At 36.7% G+C, this 20,216-nt stretch overlaps 6 protein-coding genes across 6 annotated transcripts; 5 read left to right on the forward strand and 1 right to left on the reverse strand.

Moving 5' to 3' along the window:
* Positions 1-215: 215 nt before the first annotated feature.
* Positions 216-2,232, forward strand: MELLADRAFT_71377 (uncharacterized protein; the record flags this gene model as incomplete). The annotated part of the gene is made up of 9 exons (XM_007407941.1): positions 216-402; positions 467-505; positions 592-674; positions 743-822; positions 899-1,201; positions 1,278-1,332; positions 1,405-1,496; positions 1,569-1,834; positions 1,909-2,232. 9 exons carry the CDS (start codon positions 362-364, stop codon positions 1,928-1,930), a joined length of 981 nt encoding a protein of 326 aa, XP_007408003.1.
* Positions 2,233-2,746: 514 nt separating this feature from the next.
* MELLADRAFT_28774 (family 4 carbohydrate esterase) lies at positions 2,747-3,885 on the reverse strand (the record flags this gene model as incomplete). Its single annotated transcript, XM_007408249.1, has 6 exons — positions 2,747-2,914; positions 3,021-3,181; positions 3,260-3,301; positions 3,383-3,463; positions 3,540-3,572; positions 3,678-3,885. Coding segments are annotated over 6 exons (693 nt in total), but the record flags the coding sequence as incomplete, so codon positions are not given.
* Positions 3,886-5,396: 1,511 nt separating this feature from the next.
* Positions 5,397-6,504, forward strand: MELLADRAFT_115940 (uncharacterized protein; the record flags this gene model as incomplete). Its single annotated transcript, XM_007407942.1, has 4 exons — positions 5,397-5,634; positions 5,724-5,807; positions 5,931-6,102; positions 6,194-6,504. The coding sequence occupies 4 exons, from the start codon at positions 5,440-5,442 to the stop codon at positions 6,502-6,504; spliced, it is 762 nt and encodes a 253-aa protein (XP_007408004.1).
* A 265-nt stretch (positions 6,505-6,769) lies between these two features.
* On the forward strand, positions 6,770-9,114 carry MELLADRAFT_77302 (uncharacterized protein; the record flags this gene model as incomplete). Its single annotated transcript, XM_007407943.1, has 2 exons — positions 6,770-7,083; positions 7,157-9,114. The coding sequence occupies 2 exons, from the start codon at positions 6,822-6,824 to the stop codon at positions 8,497-8,499; spliced, it is 1,605 nt and encodes a 534-aa protein (XP_007408005.1).
* A 3,176-nt stretch (positions 9,115-12,290) lies between these two features.
* Positions 12,291-13,974, forward strand: MELLADRAFT_47708 (uncharacterized protein; the record flags this gene model as incomplete). The annotated part of the gene is made up of 5 exons (XM_007407944.1): positions 12,291-12,412; positions 12,487-12,586; positions 12,667-12,952; positions 13,038-13,167; positions 13,277-13,974. Coding segments are annotated over 5 exons (1,242 nt in total), but the record flags the coding sequence as incomplete, so codon positions are not given.
* Positions 13,975-15,392: 1,418 nt separating this feature from the next.
* MELLADRAFT_71379 (uncharacterized protein) lies at positions 15,393-16,049 on the forward strand (the record flags this gene model as incomplete). The annotated part of the gene is made up of 1 exon (XM_007407945.1): positions 15,393-16,049. The coding sequence occupies one exon, from the start codon at positions 15,477-15,479 to the stop codon at positions 15,810-15,812; it is 336 nt and encodes a 111-aa protein (XP_007408007.1).
* Between the last annotated feature and the right edge of the window lie 4,167 nt (positions 16,050-20,216).

A 20,216-nucleotide genomic window follows, 5' to 3' on the forward strand; every position in this document is an offset into this window, starting at 1 on the left:
AATGTGAATATCTTCTCTTGCTTAAGAACTCCCCAAAAGTTTGTGACTTGAAGTTGACTCGATTCTCCAGACACCTGTAACAGCCTGTAACAGTGTAACAGCCTGTAACAGCCTGTAACACCCTGTAACATGTACTGCAGTCCGACATCGTGGGACTTTTGGCAGGTTACACGGAAAATCTCCTGCAAGTGACGTCATAGGCCCATGATGGTCCAGTTCGTTATGTTGCAGACACGCTTTTGAGAGCTCTTCAGTCTTCAGCACACATTTTCAGTGTCATACCTTCCTGATTATAGGATAATCGCCCAAATCCTGTCTTGTGAACACTTCTGTTACCCTGAGCTCTTGCATAGACAGAGGGATGACGAGCACAAAGCAAACAAAAATACCTCTAATCTTGGGGTACGTTGAATGTCAATCCAACAATCAATCAATCTATCCTGACCGAGTTAATGTGACTTTCAAGGACTGTGGCAATTGCGAATGAGGGCGAGTTTGGCTCAAGGTGAGTTTGTTGATAATCTGATTGAATCCTCTAGTAAGCTGCAATCTTTTACGCTTGATCTGGTAACGAGAATCCTACTTTGACAGGATACATGACTTGGGTACGGCTCAAAAATTCATCGATGTTTTCAAGTCGCATGGTCATACTGAGTTAGATACCGCAAGACTTTGTGAGCTTACCATTTTCATTGCGTTCCTTGCTTCTTCTGATTCTCATCACTCGACCGATCCTCGGTAGACGGCGAAGGGACTACGGAAGAGATGCTTGGCAAGCTAAACTGTTCAGGGTTGTCGATCGATTCCAAATGCTTCCCAGCGGTTTGTCTAGGTGTATGCTATGATATATATGGTCAATTACTTATTTTTATGGCTTTCGACGTATACGATCAACCAGAAACCAGGAGATTATAAGCCAGAGCTCGTCAAAGCGACACTAGAAAAAACTTTGAATGCACTCAAGGTACCAAAAATTCGTGTGTTCTATCTACATGCGCCAGATCGATCAGTTCCATTCGAAGAGACTTTAAAAGCTTGTGACGAACTATACCGAGAAGGAAAGTTTACAGAACTCGGCCTTAGTAATTATGCTGCATGGGAAGTGGCCATCATGTGGGGAATTTGTGATAAGAATGGTTATGTTAAACCAACGATTTATCAGGGTATGTACAATGCCATCACTAGATCTATCGAAACTGAGGTGAGCATTACTTTTTTTATCTATCTTATTCTTGTATCACTATTTTTGAACTCTTTTGACCCAAACTGCGATCCAGCTTTTTCCTTGCTGTCGATCTTTGGGAATCCGTTTGGCTATCTATAACCCATTAGGTCAGCCATAATATCAATGAGCTTTACTAGAGATGCAAGTCTTTGAACAACTTACTTAAATCCCTTCACCAGCCGGAGGATTTTTCGCCGGAAAGATTATGAAACCCGACGATCAAATCGAAGGGGGTGGCCGTTTCGATCCCAGCCATAAACTAGGTGCGATGGTATGCATAAGAAAGATTATATTCTTTTCACAACATTTGGATTGGTCTTTACGCGCGGCTCCTCTTTTGCAGTACCGCGAGCGATACCTCCGAACCAGTCATTTCAAAGCATTGAAGATTGTAAAAGAGTCTCTGCAAGGTCATCCTGACATAACTTTAGTATCAGTAGCAGCTCGATGGCTACAACATCATTCTGCATTGCAGCCCAAGGATCGGGTGATTTTGGGCGCTTCTTCAGTTGATCAAATCGAGATGAACTGTTCCTATTCAGAAGAAGGTCCACTTCCAGACGATATTCTTTCAGCTGTGGACCTAGCCTGGGAGACGGTCAAAGCTGAGTTGAGTCAAGCCTGAAAACTATTAGCAAATGGAATTTGTATACTAACATCCTATGATTGTTTTCCAATTTAAGATGCCCATCGTACTGGAGATGACATGTACCATCAGCATGGTAGCATGTGATGACAAGAGTGGTCTTTCTTCCAAATTTTGTACACCAAATAGCTCTTCTGGCAAGATGGAAAATCGCCTGGCTCAATTTTCGACAACTATCGCCATGTAACAACTACAAGTCTTTTTGCGTTGAAGCCATCTATTTGTAGAGAGATTCATTCCAACAAGGTTGAGTTTCTTGAAAAACATTCTTACCTTGTATAACCTGCCAAAGTTCCTTCTATTAAATTAAAATATATATCATGTCTTCAATTTTTGAAAACAAGCTTCATACGCCATCAACAAAAATTTCGACGTGTTTGCTTGCATAGGATTTATTCAATTCTATCTGAACAAGCTTACTCGTCACAGCTTTAGATCTCAAATTAAGAAATCCTCGGTTCTTTTCTCATCTAACAACCCGTGTTGAAACTGAGAGAAAAAGCTCGTTGCTTTAAAAACCCCCAAAAGTGGCCTAATTTGTTTTCAATACATCAAGATTTAAATGTAATGAAATTAAACAAATAGGTCACAAATAAAGATGTGAAAATGTTCAAAAGATTGATAAAGATTGAGTTAGTGGAAGATGTAGTGTACAAGAAATCTTGGTTACAAGAAGTTTATATTGAGTCAACAAAGAGATCACAAAACTCAGATTTAACTGCCATTATTGAAATACACAATGAACTGGTCTTATTCTAGGTTTCAATCACATGTCCAAGAACTCTATTGGTTTTACAAAAAAAGAAAAAGGATTAGTTGAAAACGAATGATTTAAACTTAGGTGAAGAGATAATAGAAAAAAATAAGAAATCCTCACTCACATCACGTTCTTGAGGTTTTCCAACAAACTGATAAAAATCATTTGGAGTATTTTGAAATCCTAAACATTCTGAAATACTAACGAGTTTATAACCTGATTTTTGTAAAACATCTATAGCATAAGGTATTACTTTATTTGCTGTAGTTTCATAAGTTTCATGATTCTATTTAAACCAAATCAAATCAAATTTATAAAAGTTTGAGATATAAATTAATCCTTTAAGATTATATCTACCATGAAATCAAATCTTAGGTTGAAAAAGAACTTACTAAAGTGATATGAGAAGTTGGAAACGATTTGGAAAGAGTTGAATAACCTTTAATTGAATCTTCTGGTGGATCTCCATTAGCATCTCCAGCATCGAAACTCCAATCAATGACTTTATATCCACGTTTAGCCAAGATCTCAAGTGTACGATTATCAGTGTTTCCTTGAAATGATGACATATCACCAACCTATCAATCTTTAAGAAACGTGGTTGGAGATGACAATCTAAGAGAATGCTTACCGTACGGGGCTCTGAAATATCTAGGTACTACTCCTAGTATCTCTGTTTCACAGAAAGTGAGAGCATACCATCAGTAAATGTGAAGAAGAAAAGTCATTGGGGTCTGGAATATCTATGACTAACTTTTTAAAGCGGTCTCTATCCTATCGAGTTCGACGTTGAACTCGGAATCTTTGAGTTTGGTGATATCAGGATGAGACCATGCTAGTGAAAGCCAAGTTAAGAGACTTGTTAAAAGAAAACTTTCACCTTTAAAGATCAAGCAAAAAAAACTACAAACTATGTGATCCGATCAAATGACCCTGCTCGAAAGCTAAGTTAAACAAAAACAAAAAATGAACATCAGTAATAATGTTGTGATATGATATGTGTGTGAAACAGAGCACTTGAACATGATCAGACAAAATCCAAAACCTACTATGTTTAAGTTGATCAACAATCGATGGATTATAAATACAATCATAATTATTACCATTAACAAAAAAAGTTCCCAAGATATCACGATTTTTCAAATAATCTGAAATTTGATTTTCATAAATCCAAGGTCCATCATCAAATGTAAGAGACAAAAGTTTAGGTTTAGAACAAGTTTGAAAAACTTTTCGATTAGTAATTGATGCACGTTTGGTATGAATCGAATTGATGGGTTCTAAAGAGCTTGGTCTTGAGTTTGATTCTGAAGATGGTAATGGATTTGATTTGATAAGGTGTAATAAAGTACCAATAGCCAAAAGTAAGGAATACCTAAACCCCAAGAACATCGTGTAAACCAGAAAAATAGTTTGTAATAATGACTTCAAATAGATACTACAAAAGAGATCAATGAGGACGAAAAACTGGATAAGATGGAATATATATATACATGGAACCAGAATTTATAAGGATACACACAGTGATATTAATTAATGCATGGTCTTCATAATCATAATGATTGACAAGAGAAGACCAGATATAATCAGATAAGGTAAAAAAAATGTAAATTATAGAAAGTCGAAACATCCATAGTTTCGAGCAATTGTATTTATCGAGAAATCGGTCGGGGAAGAAATCACATGATGATAAGAAGAAACTACGGACGTAAACCAAGTTCAAGTCCAGGCAACAATAAAGTAGCTGAGAGCGATCTAAGGTATCTCACAAGTCTATTTAGCATATATGATGCTTTATCTCAGTGGAAGGAAATACATAGGTTTTTGATGTTCCGATGGATATCCATCCATCCATGTGGTACCAAGTGATTGGGTGAACAGTATGTAGTTGGATATAAAGTGGTACTTTACTCGAATTTAAAAACCTTGAGTTCTCAACACTGGAAAATCGAAATCGAGAATTGTATACATACTCAAGAATTTGTAAATGAACGAAGATCAAGAGAGGAAAAGGCAAAAAAGTTAAGGTAGGTCAATTATTATTGCTATGAAATTCTATAAAGTCGCTTTTCCTACTCGTATATAGCAGCCTCTGGATCACCATAGAACACACACAGCAGAAGATCCAAACCTCAAGTTAAACTTCTCTTCTTAAAATCATCTTACACAGCTTGGAATTTGGTAAACATACACATACACACATTCAAACCAGGAGAAAATCCTGGTGAATAAAGGAGATCCGATCTATAATTGCACATATGTACAACATACACCACTGGTCCATCAATCTTCCTTACCCTACGATTTATAAAACATAATTGAAAGTATGTGGATGGCCAAGAATTTACCACGGTTTATAAGACGTATGTATCAGGACTCCGATGAGGATATACATTGTAAAATAATTAAGCTATGAAGTAGACCAGAGGTTTGGTTGAAGTTGGATGTGTTGGAATATGTTGGGTTATTAAGTGAGCACCAGTATGATCCTACAATCAAATCCTAAAGAAATTCTGTGATTGAAAGTTTACAAATCTGAATATTTCACTTTAATTCTATGTACCAATTCTGAATGTTCTTGTTGATGAAATCTTTTGGAGTGAGAAGATTCGATTGTGGATGTGATGGACAGATGGATCAAGAAGACCCGTGACTTTGGTCTCGACCCTGATACCCGTGAGACGGTGAGCAATTAATATTCATTAGCAACGAGTAATTTCCAAACTAGACATCCAAAAAAAAAGAAACCAGACTCAAACCCCCTTCAAGTTTCAACCAATCCAACCAACTCAACCCAAACCCTCCTCAAAGATGACCCCACCACCTATCCAATTACCAGACGAAAGTTCATCTCCCAACAAACCCCAACCGATCCAAAGAAAAGGAGAAAGCAAATCCCAAACGATCGATCGACTTTCCACTGAACTAAATGTGATGAAGATGTCAAAGATACATGCTGAAAGAAAATTAAGAGAATTAGAAGATACTATTAGAACTAAAGAACAAGTTAAATTTCAACATCATTAAATTGATTCTTGAAAGTACTAGTTTGAATTGATAGATTTCTTTTTTTGGTTTTTTTGGGGGGGATTTAGTTGAGTGAAGTTTCTAGATCACAATGTGAAGCTGCTTGGGATACGATTAGCGAATTAAAAGAACAATTATCAGTTCAATCAATAGTTAAGTCAAACCCAAAAAACCCCTTCTCAAAACCCCATTGATGTAAGGAAAGAAAAAGGATTCTAATGAAAAAGAGTGAGTGTGTGTGATCAAATTGACTGATTTCAATAAACATAATATAGATCATCAAAAGATTAAAAGAAGATGCCGAAAGTTTTCCATTATCGAGTCCAGGCTTGATGAGATCACATCATCAACTGTCAACTATAATCGATACCTTACGAGAATGTTTAACTTGTCCATTATGTTATGATGGATTAGAAAGATCAGAAGCCGTAAGTTTAGGATGTGGTCGTAAGTTGTTCAATCTCTCTCCCAAGAAAAACCCAAAAGACTCCCAATCGAATCGATTCGAATCGATTATTGAATTGGTTCATTTCATTAGATACTTTTTGTCAAAACTGTATTGAATCCTGGGCCAAATCATCTAATAATCCAACCAGAAACCCACCAAACCAACCGACCCGGAGTTCTAAACCTTATGAAGCTAATCTAGTACAATGTCCAGAATGTAGAACAGAAGGATCACATCGAATCCGATTATATATGTTAGAAGAATCGATTCGATTGATTTCACGTGCAGAGAAAGAAAGAAAAGTGATAGAAGATGAAGAGGTTAAGAGAAGATTGAAACTTGAGGTTGTAGATGTGGATGAGATACCTAAGTCTTTTGATTTGTTAAGTGATCCGAATTGATTTGATGATGATTATATATATATTTGTATTTGTTTTGATATGGATATTGTTGTGATTTACTATGATGGATTTGATGGGTTGTGTGCTGTTTTTGTAAATTGGATTGAAATGTATTTTTTAAGAAATGATGAGACTTGAATGAGTGTAGTTTGTGAAGATTAGAGAAATGAAGATGAAGATGATTGAAGTTAAAATCTACTTAAAGAGTAAATATACAGTGACTGACCAATAAAAGAAAGTTGAGATTGAATTTCAAACTTGATCCAATCCCATTCCCATTCCAGCTTGTCAATTCTTCAATTTCTCAAATCGAAACAATGTCAATTCACTCTTCAAACAGAAAATCAAACTTATCATCAACAAGACCAAACTTATCAGAATCTAATTCTAGTACATCAGATCAAGAACATATCATCCATCGTTTAGAAGAAGATCATCAATTTGGTGGAACTCATTGGTTACCATTATTATTTGCTTTGATTCCAAGTTTAGGTTCTTTGATTCATGGTGATTCTGAATCTTGGACTGATACTTTACTACTCATCTTAATCGGTTTCATACTATATAAACTTACAAAAGGTATTTATTACTCTTCTCTTGACTTTTTCACATAAAACTATACTAACTTGCTTAATCGATTGATTTAACACAGTTCCATGGCAAATCTATGCTTCATCTCGTACTACTCGAATCCTTCATCAAATCAAATCAGATTCAAATCATCTTTCATCCAATCCGATTCTTCATCCTAAAGCTGATCTCTTAGGTTATACTACTGAACTTCAAAGATATGAATTAATCTCTTTATTCATGGCTATCATCTCACCTAGTTTAGGTATCTTATTATTAAACATCATTCAATCTAAACTCAAGACTTCCATCACATTAGATTATTTAAATTCAAATACGATCATCTTATTCTTATTATCTTCATTGATCAAACCGATGGGACATTTGATTGGATTGTTAATGAATCGAACTGATTATTTACAAACCAAATTACATTTTCCAACAGATTTGATGATCGAATTAAAAAAGATTTCAGGAGAATTAAAAGATCAATTGAACCGATTAGAATCTAATTCGATATCAAGTTATGAATTATCACTTTTGAAAACTAATTATTTAGAAAACCCAATTGAAAAACTCACCAAAACTCTTTCACATCAATTAGATGCCGATCAGATTCGTAAAACTCAAATCACCCAAGAATGTCATGAGTTGGCTAAGACGTTAAACCGATTAGAAAGTCAATTGATGAAGACTAAAGTGGATTTGAATTCATTGGTTTTAGAACAAGATCAAATTAAATCCAATCCGATTCATACGATTGCTCAGATGATCATTCAATTAATGACCACTGTTTCTCAAGCCGAACCTCTGGAAGCGAAAGTCGAGAATCGGTTCGAGAATCTGGATGAGAGTGATGAATCTGATCATGATAGTGATCAAACTAAAGTGAATCCAAAGAAAATGAATAATATAAAACATGATGAGAACCCACCAACGGATTACAAAACGCGTGAAGCTGAAGTCGAATTTATTCCTACGCCGCTCCGATCCAACGTTCGAGTTTCTCCCCCAAAACCGAGCATCAAACTTCGTCAATGGATCTTGTACTATCTAACGATTCCGATCTTAGTATGGATTAAGTTGATGAAAACCATGATCTTGTTTCCGATCGAATTGATTTCGAATATCACCAAAGGAGAAGAATATCAAAGGTTATCTGAACGAAACTATCAACTTGATCGAGCCGCTTATGCTAATCATCCCAATCGTCCTACTTGGTTTGAAGCTCCTTCTATTCATCAAACTCTTTCTCCTTTGAATGAGTTGGGTTCGACGTTTAAGTCTCAGTTTAATTTCAGTCATCTTCATTCCAATCGTCCTCATCCTAATCATTCGAATCATACTAATCATACTAATCATACTAATCATCTTGGGAATCATCTTGATGAGATTAAAGAAGTGATGGAAGAAGATCATTTGTGATTCTGGCTTTCAATCAAACCCTAAACCCCTAACCCCAAAAAATATATGGATAAGTTCATTTACCCATATCAAACTTGATCAAAATATTAATCTTTTAGTTTTTCTTTGTCTTAAACGATCTATTATCATTATTATTATTATTCTCATTAATATTATCATCATTATTATTCACATTAATATCAACATCATTTTTATCATTCTTATCAGTATTTACTCTCATTATTTTTATTCTCATTTTTATTCTCATTATTATCCTCAGTATTATCTTCATTACTATCTTCATTACTATTGATTCTTATCAGTATTAATTCTTATCAATATTTATTCTCGTCATTATTATTCTCATCAGTAGTTATTCTCATCAGTATTCTTATCATGAAAGTAGTACATAAGTAATCTCATTTTTTGGGGGGGGGGTAATTTTGTTCAATAAGTCTCTTCAGTTAATCCCATCTTGATGTACTTCATCTTTATGTAGTGTGTGTATGTATATGTGTGTGTTTGTAGTATATGTCTTAGTGTTTGTAAAACCAAAAAAAAACCCTCAAGGTGTTCTTCATGTTCTTCATGTTGTTGTTATTGTTGTTGAAAGAAAGATTCCATTTTTTTTTATTCAGATCATCTTGGACTTTACCAAAAAAAAAACAGAATGAACCTAAAACATCAAGGGCATGCTCACTTAAGCAATTTCTGGTGAGAAATCACATTCTGCAAAATTTATTGTGTCTATTTGGTGGTAAATGTTTCATGTTTGGATTAAAAAATTTTACAGAATGTGGTTTCTGGTCAGAGATTCCTTAAGTGAACATGCCCTAAGTGAATGTGCCCTTAGAAGAATACATGAAAAATTCAATTTAGAAATCAACTAATTACAATGGTTGGAAAAAAAGTTTAGTTTGGTTTTTGGTTTTTTGAAAAAGTGAACCAGAAAATGAAAGGTGTTTGATAAATTGGATTGGTTTTTGGTTTTTGGTTTCTGGGTTTTTTGTGATGCTTACTAAAAATTGAAACTTGAAAACTTTTTGAAACTTTTGTAGAGTTGACCCTTGAGGATTAAAATCTTAATCAAGTGGTGGTGGAGTATATAAAGAAGTAATCCAGGAAAAAAAAATTCTAAAGGAATTTGGTTTTCTTCATGAGAAAAATCAACATCAAAATGAAAAGCAAATTTACCACCAAGGTCTGGCTATATTAGGCCCAGGGGCAGGGGCAGTCTATGAGTTATTGAAAAAAAAAAAGTGGTGGCATTGTTTCTCGAGACTGCTGTACATACTTGCTTTGAATGAAAATAAGATCACAACTTCAAGATTCCTGTGGTTGAATCATTTTGGAAAGGTTTGAGTTGAATATCAATTTGGGTTTGGTTAATTGACTGATAAGTTTTCAAATTCTGTACTATACTATAGATGAGTTGGTATTGTCAGAGTTGAACTCTCAAAGAATATGTTAAGATAAGAATCTTCAACTAGGCTGGAGTCTGGTCTTATGTGATGGTTGGTGGAATCAACTTTAGTACTACTACTTATAGTTCTTGGTTTTCAAAGAGAATGTTTTATAGAACTTTATGCACTACAACCCTGAAGTTTGAGATCTTTGCAAATTATACTTAGAGAGAAAAGTGTCTCATAGAAGCAAACACACAATTTCTTTGTCTCACAAAAATCTCCAGATGGAGAAAAAGGTTTTATAAGGAGCACAATTTTCTTCTACAAAATGAAATCCCCCTCACAGGGAAAAATTTTATGAGTTTGTCATGAGTCCCTTGCTTTGCTCAAAGTGTCCAAGAAGCAGCAAGGGACTTAGTTGTGTTTATTGTGTTCTGGAAATTCTCATAACTTTTGTAATTTTGGGTCAATGGACTCAATTTTGGTCTCATGTGAAAGATAGAGTCTCTTTCTTTGAATGTCTTGATGATGATTCAAAACTTCAGCTTGTCTCACAAAGCAACTATCATCAATTTCAATCTCACCTCACTGATTTTATTATCTTAAAATATTTATGACAGTAATGGGAATCTATATGAGGCTACCAAGATGTCTATCCTTCTCCAAAACTTCACACTGCCTGGCAAAATTTTGACACCCACTCAGATCACAATCACTGCTGCTGAACTCATTAGCAGTCACAAAGACACTGTTGCAATGCAAAACCTAAGGCACTGATGTCCTTTTCTTGCAATCAATTCATTGATTATATCTCTCAACATTCTTATCATTCATAAATGCAACATACTTAAACTCTATCCTTGATAGATGGACAATTTGTTTTGGATTTGTTTGTTAAAAAGACATGCCTACTTTGCAATATACCATCTACAAAATTAGTTTCCATTTGACAAATCAACCGGTACATTTACAATTTGCACCATCACCCATTGGTTTCTTACATTTAGGAGGACATCAAATTCCCTTTGATCATATCTTGGCTGAAAATCAGGTGGACAATGGGTTTTTGGAATTGAAGCTCCAGCTTGGGCCAACTGATCATTTTGCTTATGTCAATGCATATTTCACATGTCTTGCATGATGAGGTAAATTCCCTAGACTAAAGAATTTCATCAAAAACCTGGTTTGGTAAATTTCTGCTCTTTATTGTTTGAAATCACTAGGAGATGATTTTGTTCAACTCCAAATCATTTCTCCTGTACAAAGCACTGGGATTCTAGCCAACTCACTTTCATTCATCTCCTATGGTTGGTCAATGTCAGTGGTTCAAAAATTTGTAAGCAATTAGGAGAAGTTTGAGTATAAAATTAATTATTGTTCCAGCCAATTTGAGAATGATTGATTTTTTTTAAAAAGTGCTTCATGGTGCAAAACCTGGTTTTTGTTTTGACTGAGTTTTGTTTCTCTGCTGATTTTCAGTGTTTTGGTCTTAACCACTGCAGCAACTTATTTTTCCCCCAAAAAAGTGGTCAATCATTCCCAAATCAGCTGCCATTGTCATTCAAGTTTCTTTTTGTAGTTTTGTGTCAAGTTAGTTGGTATTGAACAGTCTCATCTTGGATTTTTGATTTTGAATCTTGAGCTAAAGGGTGCATATGATCCAGAGGCTCTATTGAATTTTGTTGGCCCAATGGGCATGAACCATTCTCAAAGTGCATATCACTATCCAACACAAGCAAAATGAGGTCACAAGTCATCAAAACAAATACAAGGAATGTTTGATTTTGATTGAAAAATCAAAATCAAACACTGTGAGTTGACTGTTGACCAAGGCTTTATGACTAATTCTTGTTGACCATTCAACACCTCATAGTCTGATTAACAAGATATCATTGAGTTATTCCATGTCCCAATCAAACATATGTGCTTACCAAATTCCAAACAAGCAAAAAGTAATTGAGATTGATAGATTTCCCTTTTTCCAATGAGATCCAAAAAATCTAGGATATTTAAAATGCACTACACTAGATCAATCTCTTAGGACACTCAAACACAATGAGTGTTGATTCTTTTCAGGAGTTTACAATGTTAGACTTGTGTATAATGCGTTGGAGATTGTTTGAGAGTGTTTCAATCGGGTTTTGCTCAAGTTGTTATTATTGATTTGGCCGAGATGGAATAGGATTTGATGGGTTCAAATGTGAATGAAGTTATGATAGTTATGGTGCTGATTAGGATGCGGTGATGTGAACTGAGAGTGAGAGTGTGAGTGATAAGATAAAGTTGAAGTGAAATTTGAAATGATTTGGGGTCTATGCGATCAAATTGGTGTTGTGTCTGATTACCTGTATTCATCACTTGTATCTTCATAACCGCGGTCAACAAGGACACTTCACTTTCTTTAATTCTTTACCTTTACTTTACCCTCTCTTTATAACCTCTTTCTCTTTTACCTTCAATCTCAACTCACCTCAATTAACCTCAACCTCAATCCTTAACGATGGCTAGTAGCTCGATCTCAGTAGCTGGTCAGTCCTCAATTCACTTTATCATTCAACATAATTAATTCTTGACTCAATTTCATCTCTTTCTTTTGAATTAGTACGCGTTCGACCTCCTACCGAACGCGAAAAGAATTTAATCAAACTCCCTCAGTCTGCTTCTTCTGGTATCTTTGGTGACACTAGTTTATCTTCAACACTGTTAGTAATCATCAAGCTCAAATCATAACGAAACCTCTTCTTATGGATCTTCACTCATAGAGCTCCGATTTTCCATGTAGAGCCACTTCATCAAATGTAGCTTCACACCGATCCTTGCGCTCAATTATAAAAGTATTAGACCAACGCGTTTTAATTTTCGATCCACCTGAATCTAATCCATTTCAACAAGCTCAACGTCAAATCTTAGCTAGATTAGGTGGTGGGAAGAAAGTTAAAGATATGAGGTTTTGTTTTGATAGAGTCTTCGATGATCGTGCGACACAAGAAGATGTTTATGAAGGTTCTGCTAAAGAATTGGTCCAAGGTGTACTAGATGGATTTAATGCTACGGTTTTTGCTTATGGTGTACTTTTCCAATTCGCTGTGTTTTTTCTTCATGTTTTTCTCAGATCAATCAAGAGTTCTAATAATTTATCTCTTCTTTATCTAGGCCACAGGTTGTGGAAAGACACATACTATCACTGGAACTCCTGAAGCACCTGGGATCGTCTATCTATTGATGAAAGACTTGTTTGGACGAATAGCTTCGGAGGCTGATGATATGACGGTCGAAATATCAAGTGGAGTAGTTCATTTCACTTTTCAACCGAAAACTCGTTCTTCAGAGATATAACTTGCCTCATTTTTTTGGAACTAATCATTTCATATAACTTGATCCTCTTTGCGCAGTTTCATATCTGGAAATTTACAACGAGACGATCCGTGATCTCTTGAATCCCAATGCACCTATTCTTAATCTACGAGAGGCCAATTCTTCAGTTTCAGTCCCAGGTCTGACTACTTCCACACCCGAATCAGCTTCAGATGTCATTCGGCTCATCTCAACCGGAAATGCACATCGTACCGTACATGGTACTGAAGCCAATGCGGTCTCATCTCGTTCACATGCGGTCCTTAGTGTTGATGTACGAAGGAAACCACGTACTGCTAGTCTCAGTGACTCCTGGTCTGTAGCAACACTCAGTGTGATTGATTTGGCTGGATCGGAGCGAGCCTCAGTAACAAAGAACAAGGGTGATAGATTATTGGAAGGTGCAAATATCAATAAATCTCTCTTGGCATTAGGAAACTGTATCAATGCTCTCTGTGACCCAAAGGGACGAGGTGGTCACGTTCCATATCGTAATTCGAAACTCACCAGACTTCTCAAACATTCACTTGGTGGAAATTGTCGGACATTGATGATCGTGTGTGTAGCTCCTACCTCGGCTCACTACGATGAAACTCATAACGCATTACAATATGCGAACCGGGCAAAAGAGATCAAGACAAAAGCTACTCGTAATGTCATATCTGTTGATAGACACGTAAGTCAGTACGTTCAGGTAATTTTTCAATTACGTCAAGAACTTGAAGATCGGAAACGTGAAGACAAGGTTCGAGAGGACCGTATCAGAGACCATATCAGACAAGAATGCATTCAAAATCGAGTCAAGATTGACGAAGCCATTGATAAAGCTTATAAACACTGGGAAGATTATATGGCAACGGCACAACCAGCTAGTCGAGCGATTGGTCAACTTGAAGCCGTTATCCGGCTTACTAATATTTGGAATCTGTGGAAGGAAAGTGTGATCAGGTCTGGTGATGAAGATTCAAGCTGGATTGGACATGAGGTTGATGCGTTGAATACGAAGCTTACGAATGAGCGGCTGAAAGCCACCAAGACAGCTGAAGATGGAAAATTCAAAAAGTCAATGTATGAGGCTTGCATGTCCTCTCTTGCTAGGACTGTTGAACAACAAAGTGGACAAGAAGGCAAGAACTTATTTGATCGAGCCATAGCAAAGTGGGAAAACAAGATGAACAAGATCATTCTGGATGGTGCATCTCGAGAAGGAGAGGGTGATGTAGCAAGAAGGATCGGTCTGGAGATATCTACTTGGTTTTTGAACTTGCAGTCGAAGCTAGTTGAGCGACAAGGATCTGAGGAGCTACATAGTCGGTCAGCATCGTCTGCTTCTCTGTGTTTTTATTCGTTTTGACCATTTTTCAAGAAAGCGATCGCTGATGTGTAGCTTGCATCGCTAATAGGGTCAACCAAGCAATCAATGTCGCGTTGAGCTCCCTCTTATCAACTTCATCATCATCTTCTGCTCCTATCGTCGTACCTACTTCCAACACAGGCATAAGTACAAGCAGCTCCCTCTCCTTTACATCCGGCCCAAGTCACACTGATCTTCAACAACTCAAATCAACACTCGTTAAACCTTCCACCTTCCATCAATCACCGTCATCATCGTCAGATAACAGTAGAACCTCCATGATCAGGCAACCGAAAGCTAGACGACAGTCTGGCCTCGGTGGATCACCCTCTAAACTAGTAAACACTTATTTCTCGAAAAAAGCATCACCTCGTAAACCAGTCGTCTTTCCCAATCGGGCTACCAATGGAATCCTAAAGTCTCGACCGTCAGTTACTACAAAAAAAGCAAGTTCTATTGAGATGCCACCACCAGCCCTTCCAAAACCAGCAGGAGGAGTTAGATGGAGGGATGAAGAAAGTGATGGACGACAACTTGAATCATTTCAAGAGATGACGATGAGTACTGAAACTAGCAGTTTGATTGATCAATCTTTGTTATTGAATCAAAGCCCACTCAAAGGACTTCCATCACTACAATCTTCAATCTTTTCTCAACCTCCAGTATTACCACCAACAAGCAACGCACCCTCCAGTACCCCATCCGAACCTTCTTCCTCTTCTTCTATAACTGCCCCTTCATCTTCGAGTAGAAGTAGTCATCTCAAAGCAGGATATCTTTCAAGACGTCAAACTCGTAGTGGCACTAGGTTTCTTGATAGTCTAGGAGAAGAAGATGAATCAGCTACAGAGACCTCATCATCACAAGCTATCTCATCCTCATCAATGAAAGTTTTCAGAGATCAATCCAATCTACCTAAATTTGAAGATTTAGGATTCAAGAAACCAATTCAACAAAAACCAAGAAGAGAATCATCGATTGGACCGATTCGAAATAATGGAGGAGCCACCAGAAGACAATCTATGACATTTTATCAAAGAAAAGCCGGTCGTGATAGTCTTGCTGTTGGTACTACTGCTACTAGATTAATTACTTCTTCTAATACTTCTACTTCTCCTACTAAAAAAGTACTTGGTAGGAGATTATCTATGTTACCTGTTCCTAGTGCCTCTTCTTCTTCTTCTTCTTTGTTTAAAAGTAATACCCCAGCTTGGAGATAAAAAATCATCTTCATCTTTATCTTTTTTTTGAATACTACTACTATCTTTTGTTTAACTTTCATCCTTCAAGTACCAAATCATATATTGGATATATATCTCTCGTTTTAGTTTAGTTTAGTGAAAGTCATTTTTTTGAATTTGTATTTTTTTTCTTGTTGTTCTTGTGATTTTGATGTTGTGATGTGTGATGATATGATGAAGTGGATTTTTGGCTTTAAGTCAGCTTTAGATTTGTTGTAGGAATTTAAATGAAGGAAAGAAAACTAAAATTGGTGTGTGTTTTTTCTTTGAAAAGCAGATGAAAATTAAATTGCATGTTTGTTTTTTGGTTGAAAACTTTTTGGATTTTGGAGTTAAATTGGATTGTTTTTTTTTGAGTTCTTTTCAATAGAAGTTTTGGATTGACTAATTCCAACCAAGTTTATCTTGTTTCTCTCTTTTCATTTCAAATAACATGATGAATGAATTGATAAAAAAAGGTGTTTTTATGAATTAATTTTTCTGCTTGAAAGCAATGATAGACATAAGTTAGGATTTAGTCTTTAACAGTACACAAATATCAAAACCATATGAATGCCCATATGGCTACCTGCATGAGAAACCTGCATGAAACCATATGCCATTTTTGGTATTTTCATGTGGGGTTTTTTATATGGGTACAGCTCAACCAATTTGAAAATCCACATGAGAAAAAAAACCATACACATGGATTCAAATACCCCCTGCTCACTACCTCAACATGCTCCAATCAATTCTCAAACTACACCCACATTAACTACAACCAATTCAACTAGCTTGGTTCAATCACAACTGATTGAAGCAAACATTGGAGGATCTCCTTCAGCTGTCCCCTTAACTGCTTTCACACTCCCAATGCTTTGTGCATCGGACTGGTTGCACCTACAAGAAATCAATACAGTCTTGACTGCTATGATGCCACTGCCAACCAACCAAGCAATGCCTCCTATGGCCACTCCTAACCCACCTAAGAAGCCTCAAGGACAACCTCTGGAAGAAAATACCTTCAAAAAATCAAAAACTGCTTTGTCCTTCTCTACCTGTTTCTGATTGTGAAAATCAAAACAAAATACAAACTCAGGATACTCAAGATGACAAGCAGACTGATCAGGAATCTAATCAAAGGAGCTGGTTGATACCTCAACCCAACAATGGCAAGTTGGACATGGATATCATTGTGGAATGGTGTAGTGTATACAAAAACTACAATGCTTGGCGTATACAGAAGCAGATTGTACTTTGTGAGAAGGCGGCAGAGTTTCTTGCAAGCAAGAATCATATGAACAGACTGGGGAAAGAGTGCCTGAAGAAGGCAAGTGTGGTATCTACATAGTATCAGTTTTCTTTTCTAATCTTCAATTCTTTAGTTTGATTTAATTACGTAGATCAAGACTCTTGAACAGTGGTTCAAAGATGCCAACGAGTTGAGAAAGGGAACCGGCAAGGGTAATTACAATGGTGAAAAGCTTGACTCTACTCTCTTGAAGGAAAAAATTGAACAATTCAAATTAGCTAAGAGACCCATTGCACAACATCTTTTGAGATTTGAGACACTACAACACCCAAATTTTAAAAAAAGGTGGAATCACATCAAAGTGAAAGAACATCAACTTGGAAATTGAGAAAGCAGAGACCAATCAATAATTGTTTGAGGTACAAAAGTTTTCAAATGAGGAATCCCGGAGCTGAACTACACTGGACTGGAAATTTAGAGTTGGACCTTGTTTGGGTTCCAAACTCTCAGCTGGTGCAGTTATCCAATCCGGCCGTTGGCAAGCCTTCTACTAGCATAAAGTTGTGCACCACAACAACACATGCTGAAATCCAATTACAAGGGTAAATTGCATCCTTGGCGTTGGTGAGAGATAGTTGCAGCTTGTGTAGCAAACCAAAACAACTTTGTAACATACCATTACAGTGCTCTGATGCTATGCAAATTTTGGAAATAGAGTTGTTGAAATGATTTGGAGCTGGTGAAAGATTATGAAATTGTGATTGTTTGAAAACAGGCACAACATGCTCTGAAGACACATGTCCTGAATCTGCTGTAATGTACTCCCCCTTGGAAAAATATGAGGACATGTCTTGATAGAGCTACCAAGGGTATAATCAGTAACATAGGATGGAAATAAATACAAAAGAAGCTATAGCAAAACTCACACAAGTAGATTTCAATACACATTGGTCATGTGCAGACCCACACCATCCATGTTGTGCAAAGAGGACCTTTTGCTGATTGTTGCAAATAATCATTGAACTCATTGCATAAATAGATTTTTGAGTATAATAATCCTCTCTATTTTTGGAGGGAGTGGTGGCCAAAGGAACCAAAGTTCCATCAATGAATCCAATACAATACTTAAAAAATGAACTTTGACTAATTCTATTCTTGATCTGTATTTGCTCGTTTGCAGCCGGCCATTTTACATACTGAGGCTCAAGCTCAAGTATGGCATGAATGCATTGTTGAGTGTAAGCATCTACACTGCCCTCTGCCAACAACAATCCATTCAGTCTGAATAATATATACTAAAGGCTATTTTGCACTTACCGGCCACCAAAAATAACTTGGCTTTTATCAGGGTGGATCCACCATTGCCTGAACATCCAAAATTGGCCAAAGCTACCAATAGATGCCACTGGACGGGCCAGGTCACAGCCCTAGTGGGTGGGTCCAAAGAGGACCCCAGCCACAGGGCCCGTTTGGCTCCCAAGAACCAACCCCGGGGTTGGGGGCCTTGACCGCCCTTAAGCCTCTCCTCTGACTTGCAGAGTAAGAAGGGTACACTTGGGTAGGATCCACCTAGCCTACAGAGTCTCAAGGATAGCTTCAGCAAGGCTAGAAACTCTGAAGACTCATCTGTCCCAACCATTTTCCACAGTAAGGAAAAATGGATGATGTCCCAAGACTATGTAAAAGGCCCAATTACATGCATGCATATTTCACAAGACACAGACCTGAGTTGTTAGCTAAACCTTATCTCATACTTGATTTAAAAATAGAAATGTCAACCATGGTTACTTACAAAAATTGCAAAAGAACACAACTCAAAGTTAAACCAATTTTCCCCAAAGGGAATAAGAATACCGTCATAACCAAACAACAATACCCTAAAGGGTGGCTAGCAGTTCACATACAAAAAAGATGAACCACAAAAAAAAGCACACTAAAATATAAAAAAGATGTACAACACATCAAAGAAATATATCATACTAACTTGACCAGAATGGAATCAGTTTGGCTCATTTGTGGCAACTGGTTACGTGTGCTACACATTTTGGCCCGGAGGCCTGAACTTGCAGAATGTTTTGGCCCAGGGCAGAGAAAGATAGAGAGCGCTGTGGGTGGCCAAACTTGGCGCTGAGACATCTAACTGTGATGATCCCCGCTCTAGTTTAGAGAAAAAGCTACAAATGAAGCGGCCGACATGTTGCAACACTTGAAACTTAACCCTTTGCTTGGCAGGAAGGGTGGTGGGCGGGAAAACAAAAAAGATAAAAATACTAAGATTAAGAACTATTACTGAATAATACCGACAATTTTGAAAAGTCGATAGATGTAAGGAAACTGTATAACTAGTTGAAATTGGAATATTTTTTCTGGATTTTTTCGGACACAATTTTTAAAGGAAATTGATAAGATTCTGGTACACAACTGTCTTGAATCAGGAAAGGAAAACAACTGAGGCTTGCAACAGAGTCGGAACGACTGGACTCATTGGGGGAGTCTGTCGAGAGCCATTTCTGTTGCACCTCTTTTGAGAGTAGCTCACACTTGTAACCTTGTTGCCGAAGTGTCATTTGCCATTTCACAGATTCCACTGTGTTAACATTCCATGCCAACTTTGAAAACATAAATGTAAGAAACATAACCACAATAAAGATAAAAAATAAGTCCTAACATTCAACAAACACCATTTTTGCTTTTATCCTTTTCGTAAATAACTAAATAAAAAAATAAACGCTGCACTCAATCAAGATCTCTACATTTGCTGAAAAAAGGGTGGGAAGGGAGGGATTATGAAAATGAATACAAAATAAAATGATATTAGAACCAGAGAAAATGATTTTTGAAAGAAAGCAGAAATAAAGGAAGATGGTAATTGAAATGGTGAAGGTGGTCAACAGGTAATGACATCATTTCTTTTTTTGAAAAAAAGTATATAATGGCTGTATTGCATAAAATACTAACTAAACAAATTAAAATGCAGAGAAACTAGTCTACCTTGGAGGAGCAGCCATCTAGTCAGAGCAAAGGATTTTGCTGTCTTTAGATTTCAAGATGTTCACTTCTTTTTTTTTTAAAAAAAAAGAAATTTTTCTACAGTTTTTTTTTGAACTTGTTGGGAACCACATTGCTGAGCAGGCATTTGATCCCCCTTCCCA

This window comes from Melampsora larici-populina (assembly GCF_000204055.1).
Source record: "Melampsora larici-populina 98AG31 unplaced genomic scaffold MELLAscaffold_11, whole genome shotgun sequence".
NCBI classification, from domain to species: Eukaryota; Fungi; Basidiomycota; class Pucciniomycetes; order Pucciniales; family Melampsoraceae; genus Melampsora; species Melampsora laricis-populina.